At 37.3% G+C, this 7,500-nt stretch overlaps 1 protein-coding gene across 1 annotated transcript in view; it reads right to left on the bottom strand.

Moving 5' to 3' along the window:
• Positions 1-1,330: 1,330 nt before the first annotated feature.
• LOC138861618 (uncharacterized) overlaps positions 1,331-7,500 on the bottom strand; it is a 12,362-nt gene continuing 6,192 nt past the window's right edge. Inside the window, exon 3 of the mRNA XM_070121416.1 lies at positions 1,331-1,363. Within this exon, the coding sequence (XP_069977517.1) occupies positions 1,331-1,363 (33 nt within the window). The remainder of the gene's footprint in view (positions 1,364-7,500) is intronic.

Here is a 7,500-nt window from a genome sequence, read left to right as displayed (position 1 = left end):
AGGGAAAGGGAGAGGGAGAGTGAGAAGAGTGAGGAGTGAGAAGGAGAGAGAGAGAGAGAGGGAGAGGGAGAGGAACAGGAACAGGGAGGAGGAAGAGGAGGGGAAGTAGAAGAAGGGAGAGGGACAGGGGACGAGAACAAGGGGAAGAGAAGGGGAAGGTGTTAAAGGAGGACAAATCAGCGAAAGGGAAGGAGGGGAAAGAATAATGGATTCAGCAAAGAAAATGAACCAGCTGACAGGCCGGTCAAATAAACACGGCCGGAAAAGCATTATCTGTAACCATTTCGTCTGTACCGCATATCTGTGGCTTATGAGTATAAGTTATAGTCTGCACCGCATATCTGTGGCTTATGAGTATAAGTTATAGTCTGTACCGCATATCTGTGGCTTATGAGTATAAGTTATCGTCTGTACCGCATATCTGTGGCTTATGAGTATAAGTTATCGTCTGTACCGCATATCTGTGGCTTATGAGTATAAGTTATCGTCTGTACCGCATATCTGTGGCTTATGAGTATAAGTTATAGTCTGTACCGCATATCTGTGGCTTATGAGTATAAGTTATAGTCTGTCTGTGGCTTATGAGTATAAGTTATAGTCTGTACCGCATATCTGTGGCTTATGAGTATAAGTTATAGTCTGTCTGTGGCTTATGAGTATAAGTTATAGTCTGTACCGCATATCTGTGGCTTATGAGTATAAGTTATAGTCTGTACCGCATATATATGGCTTATGAGTACAAGTTATAGTCTGTACCGCATATATATGGCTTATGAGTATAAGTTATAGTCTGTACCGTATGTCTGTGGCTTATGAGTATAAGTTATAGTCTGTACCGCATATCTGTGGCTTATGAGTATAAGTTATAGTCTGTACCGCATATCTGTGGCTTATGAGTATAAGTTATAGTCTGTACGGCATATATATGGCTTATGAGTATAAGTTATAGTCTGTACCGCATATCTGTGGCTTATGAGTATAAGTTAGAGTCTGTACCGCATATATGTGGCTTATGAGTATAAGTTATCGTCTGTAGCTCATATCTGTGGCTTATGAGTATAAGTTAGAGTCTGTACCGCATATATGTGGCTTATGAGTATAAGTTATCGTCTGTACCGCATATATATGGCTTATGAGTATAAGTTATAGTCTGTACCGCATGTATATGGCTTATGAGTATAAGTTATAGTCTGCACCGCATATCTGTGGCTTATGAGTATAGGTTATAGTCTGTACCGCATATCTGTGGCTTATGAGTATAAGTTATAGTCTGTACCGCATCTCTGTGGCTTATGAGTATAAGTTATAGTCTGCACCGCATATCTGTGGCTTATGAGTATAAGTTATAGTCTGTACCGCATATCTGTGGATTATGAGTATAAGTTATAGTCTGTACCGCATATCTGTGGCTTATGTGTATAAGTTATAGTCTGTACCGCATATATATGGCTAATTTATATAGATGGATATACGTTGGATATGCTTGTAAGTCTATTTCATGTACACAGGCAAAGACATAAAACTAGTGTATAATTTGGGCAAATATGTGGCTGTATGTTTGTGTCTGTATTATTCGGTGTGTTTGTGTCTGTATTATCCTGTGTGGCTGTGTGTTTGTGTCTGTATCCTCCTGTGTGGCTGTGTGTTTGTGTCTGTATCATCCTGTGTGGCTGTGTGTTTGTGTCTGTATTATCCTGTGTGGCTGTGTGTTTGTGTCTGTATTATTCGGTGTGGCTGTGTGTTTGTGTCTGTATTATCCTGTGTGGCTGTGTGTTTGTGTCTGTATTATTCGGTGTGTTTGTGTCTGTATTATCCTGTGTGGCTGTGTGTTTGTGTCTGTATTATCCTGTGTGGCTGTGTGTTTGTGTCTGTATTATCCTGTGTGGCTGTGTGTTTGTGTCTGCATTATTCTGTGTGGCTGTGTGTTTGTGTCTGTATTATCCTGTGTGGCTGTGTCTTTGTGTCTGTATTATCCTGTGGGGCTGTGTGTTTGTGTCTGTATTATCCTGTGTGGCCCTGTGTTTGTGTCTGTATTATCCTGTGTGTTTGTGTCTGTATCATCCTGTGTGGTTGTGTGTTTGTGTCTGTATTATCCTGTGTGGCTGTGTGTTTGTGTCTGTATTATCCTGTGTGGCTGTGTGTTTGTGTCTGTATCATCCTGTGTGACTGTGTGTTTGTGTCTGTATCATCCTGTGTGGCTGTGTGTTTGTGTCTGTATCATCCTGTGTGGCTGTGTGTTTGTGTCTGTATTATCCTGTGTGGCTATGTGTTTGTGTCTGTATCATCCTGTGTGGCTGTGTGTTTGTGTCTGTATTATCCTGTGTGGCTGTGTGTTTGTGTCTGTATTATTCGGTGTGGCTGTGTGTTTGTGTCTGTATTATCCTGTGTGGCTGTGTGTTTGTGTCTGTATTACTCTGTGTGTTTGTGTCTGTATTATCCTGTGTGGCTGTGTGTTTGTGTCTGTATCATCTTGTGTGGCTGTGTGTTTGTGTCTGTATTATTCTGTGTGTTTGTGTCTGTATTACTCTGTGTGTTTGCGTCAGTATTATCCTGTGTGGCTGTGTGTTTGTGTCTGTATCATCCTGTGTGGCTGTGTGTTTGTGTCTGTATTATCCTGTGTGGCTATGTGTTTGTGTCTGTATTATCCTGTGTGGCTGTGTGTTTGTGTCTGTATTATCCTGTGTGGCTGTGTGTTTGTGTCTGTATTATCCTGTGTGGCTGTGTGTTTGTGTCTGTATTATCCTGTGTGGCTGTGTGTTTGTGTCTGTATTATCTTGTGTGGCTGTGTGTTTGTGTCTGTATTATCCTGTGTGGCTGTGTGTTTGTGTCTGTATTATCCTGTGTGGCTGTGTGTTTGTGTCTGTATTATCCTGTGTGTTTGTGTCTGTATCATCCTGTGTGACTGTGTGTTTGTGTCTGTATCATCCTGTGTGGCTGTGTGTTTGTGTCTGTATTATCCTGTGTGGCTGTGTGTTTGTGTCTGTATTATTCTGTGTGGCTGTGTGTTTGTGTCTGTATTATTCTGTGTGGCTGTGTGTTTGTGTCTGTATTATCCTGTGTGGCTGTGTGTTCGTGTCTGTATTATCCTGTGTGGCTGTGTGTTTGTGTCTGTATTATCCTGTGTGGCTGTGTGTTTGTGTCTGTATCATCCTGTGTGGCTGTGTGTTTGTGTCTGTATTATCCTGTGTGGCTGTGTGTTTGTGTCTGTATTATCCTGCGTGGCTGTGTGTTTGTGTCTGTATTATCCTGTGTGGCTGTGTGTTTGTGTCTGTATTATCCTGTGTGTTTGTGTCTGTATTATCCTGTGTGTTTGTGTCTGTATCATCCTGTGTGGCTGTGTGTTTGTGTCTGTATCATCCTGCGTGGCTGTGTGTTTGTGTCTGTATCATCCTGTGTGGCTGTGTGTTTGTGTCTGTATTATCCTGTGTGGCTGTGTGTTTGTGTCTGTATCATCCTGTGTGGCTGTGTGTTTGTGTCTGTATTATCCTGTGTGTGTCTGTATTATCCTGTGTGGCTGTGTGTTTGTGTCTGTATCATCCTGCGTGGCTGTGTGTTCATGGCTGCACGTATGTTACAATCACATCTCTGTACTTGCGTGTTACTGCATTTTCCTGCTGCTGTATTTGTGTGTACTGTACTCTAGCACTTGATGAAGTTCATATATAAAGAAGCCTAAATAGTCCATGAAAAATACGTATTCGTGAAATTCTCGATTTTTATGTAGACACAGAAATACGTTCTTTTTTTCATTATCTATTTATTGTGTAGTCAATCAGTTTATCAATTAATTCAATCAGTGCTGTCAGCCTTTGCAGTTAGTCCTGCCTGCTGACAGTTCGACCAGAAATGTCAGTCATGTACCACCAATGTCATGTATCGCCATTGTTTACAAAACTGTATCGTATACGAGGTTATGTCTATGTATTTAATTACTTATAATAACCAGTAAATCTTTTACACCAACTTATTAATATAAATTCGTCACCAGTCTGTGGAATATCAAGAGTGACTTAGACGTCAGTTGATCAACTTGATGATGAAAAGAAACTTGATGTTCATGATGTTCGTCGAGATAACAAGCATTATCAAGTGAGGCAACCATATTTTTTTTGACTTATCACAAGATCGATGCTGTCTAAAATGATAAATAAGGGTATATACATATATAAAGACATCCATCCATCCATCCATATATATATATATATATATATATATATATATATATATATATATATATATATATGTATGTATGTATACAAATCTCTCTCTCTCTCTCTCTCTCTCTCTACACACACACACACACACGGACATATGTATACATATATACATACACACACACAAACAAACAAACAAACACACACACACACACACACACACACACACACACACACACACACACACACACACACACACAAACACACACACACACAAACACACACACACACACATATATATATATATACACACATACACATTTATGTTGATTTTTTTTTCTTTGACCTCAAACGGTTACTCGACCTTTCCCTTCCAGCCGATAATGATATGCAGAAGTCGCCCTCGAGGTGCTACTCGAGTCTCAGCATTATATTCCTTACTATTTAAATATACGTGTACACAAACACACACACACACAAAATAAATGCACACACACACACACACACAGAATGAAAAAAATGCACACTCATACATACACACTCACACACACAAAATGCAGAAAATGCATACACACACACACACACATACACACATACGCACACATACACACACACCCATGTGCAAACACACACACATACATATATACACACACACACTCACACACACATACACAGAGCAGGTCGGAGTAACCATTTTTATAAAAGATAATAGTAACACTTAAGGCCGTATCACACTTGCACTTTTTTCGTAATTTTTTGGACAATTTTATTTAACATAAATACAAACATTCTCGAATATAGCTCTTGATTTGACTTTGCTTGGCTGAAAAAGTTGGCGGAAAGGTTTTCAGACGGAAACGATCATTATCATCTAACTAGAAAATCGACAATTCGCTCAAAAATGGACCAAATTTCAGAAAATTGTCAAAAAAAAAAGGAAAAAATTGACGGAAAAAATGTTAGTGTGACTACCTTTAGGAAAGATTAAATAAAATAAACTAGCGACCTTAGTTAGAAGCTGCGATTTTCTCTCTCGTTTCAGACAATTCCACGCATTATATTTTCCCGAAAAAAGTGTAAATCATGAGGATCTGATGCAACATACAACATCCACAACATAGCTTACTCATCTGTGTCATGTGATTCAATTTGCATACAACATACAACATCCACAACATAGCTTACTCATCTGTGTCATGTGATTCAATTTGCATACAACATACAACATCCACAACATAGCATACTCATCTGTCTCATGTGATTCAATTTGCATACAACATACAACATCCACAACATAGCATACTCATCTGTCTCATGTGATTCAATTTGCATACAACATACAACATCCACAACATAGCATACTCATCTGTCTCATGTGATTCAATTTGCATACAACATACAACATCCACAACATAGCATACTCATCTGTCTCATGTGATTCAATTTGCATACAACATACAACATCCACAACATAGCATACTCATCTGTCTCATGTGATTCAATTTGCATACAACATACAACATCCACAACATAGCATACTCATCTGTCTCATGTGATTCAATTTGCATACAACATACAACATCCACAACATAGCATACTCATCTGTCTCATGTGATTCAATTTGCATACAACATACAACATCCACAACATAGCATACTCATCTGTCTCATGTGATTCAATTTGCATACAACATACAACATCCACAACATAGCATACTCATCTCTCATGTGATTCAATTTGCATACAACATACAACATCCACAACATAGCATACTCATCTGTCTCATGTGATTCAATTTGCATACAACATACAACATCCACAACATAGCATACTCATCTGTCTCATGTGATTCAATTTGCATACAACATACAACATCCACAACATAGCATACTCATCTGTCTCATGTGATTCAATTTGCATACAACATACAACATCCACAACATAGCATACTCATCTGTCTCATGTGATTCAATTTGCATACAACATACAACATCCACAACATAGCATACTCATCTGTCTCATGTGATTCAATTTGCATACAACATACAACATCCACAACATAGCATACTCATCTCTCATGTGATTCAATTTGCATACAACATACAACATCCACAACATAGCATACTCATCTGTCTCATGTGATTCAATTTGCATACAACATACAACATCCACAACATAGCATACTCACCTGTCTCATGCGATTCAATTTGCTAAAACGTGTTACAAACGCACCGAGAATACTATTCCGTAAGTGAGAATTTCGCAACAGAAACAATTCATTTTATAGGAGAGAGGGAGAAGGAGGAGAGAGGGGGAATGAGGAGAGAGGGAGAAGGAGGGGAGAGGGAGAAGGAGGAGAGAGGGAGAAGGAGGAGAGAGGGAGAAGGAGGGGAGAGGGAGAAGGAGGGGAGAGGGAGAAGGAGGAGAGAGGGAGAAGGAGGAGAGAGGGAGAAGGAGGAGAGAGGGAGAAGGAGGAGAGAGGAGGGAGAAGGAGGAGAGAGGGAGAAGGAGGAGAGAGGGAGAAGGAGGAGAGAGGGAGAAGGAGGAGAGAGGAGGGAGAAGGATCTTTACTATACACACACACACGTCATGTCAGTATATGTCGATATACTTTATGATGTGAGAAGCGTTCCCATGTGATATATCGTGTGGCTTTTCCTAAGTATTGTGGATATGTTGGGAACATCAGTTTCTTTGTCTGAATATATATATATATTTTTTGTTGCTCGGTACTGTATATTGATGTAGTACATGTATTCACACACATAACCATACGTACATATATATATATATATATATATATATATATATATATATATATATATATATATATATATATATATATATATATATGTGTATATATATACATAAATATATATATACATATATATATATGCATATATATATATATACATATATATGAATATGTATATATATTTATATATATATATATATAAATATATACATAATATATATATATATATATAAATATATATATATATTTATAGATATAGATATATATAAATATATATATATTTATGAATATAAATATATATATATATATATATATATATATATATATATATATATATATATATATATATAAATATATGTATATATGTACATGTATATACACATACACACACATATATGTATATATATAAGTATATATGTATATATATGTATATATATGTATATATATTTATATATATGTACATATATGTGCATATATGTACACACACACTCACACACACACACACGCGCGCGCATATATATATATATATATATATATATATATATATATATATATATATATATATATATATATATATATATATATATATAT

Source organism: Penaeus vannamei, chromosome 4 (genome assembly GCF_042767895.1).
Source record: "Penaeus vannamei isolate JL-2024 chromosome 4, ASM4276789v1, whole genome shotgun sequence".
NCBI classification, from domain to species: Eukaryota; Metazoa; Arthropoda; class Malacostraca; order Decapoda; family Penaeidae; genus Penaeus; species Penaeus vannamei.
This window is presented reverse-complemented; position numbering and strand designations above follow the sequence as displayed.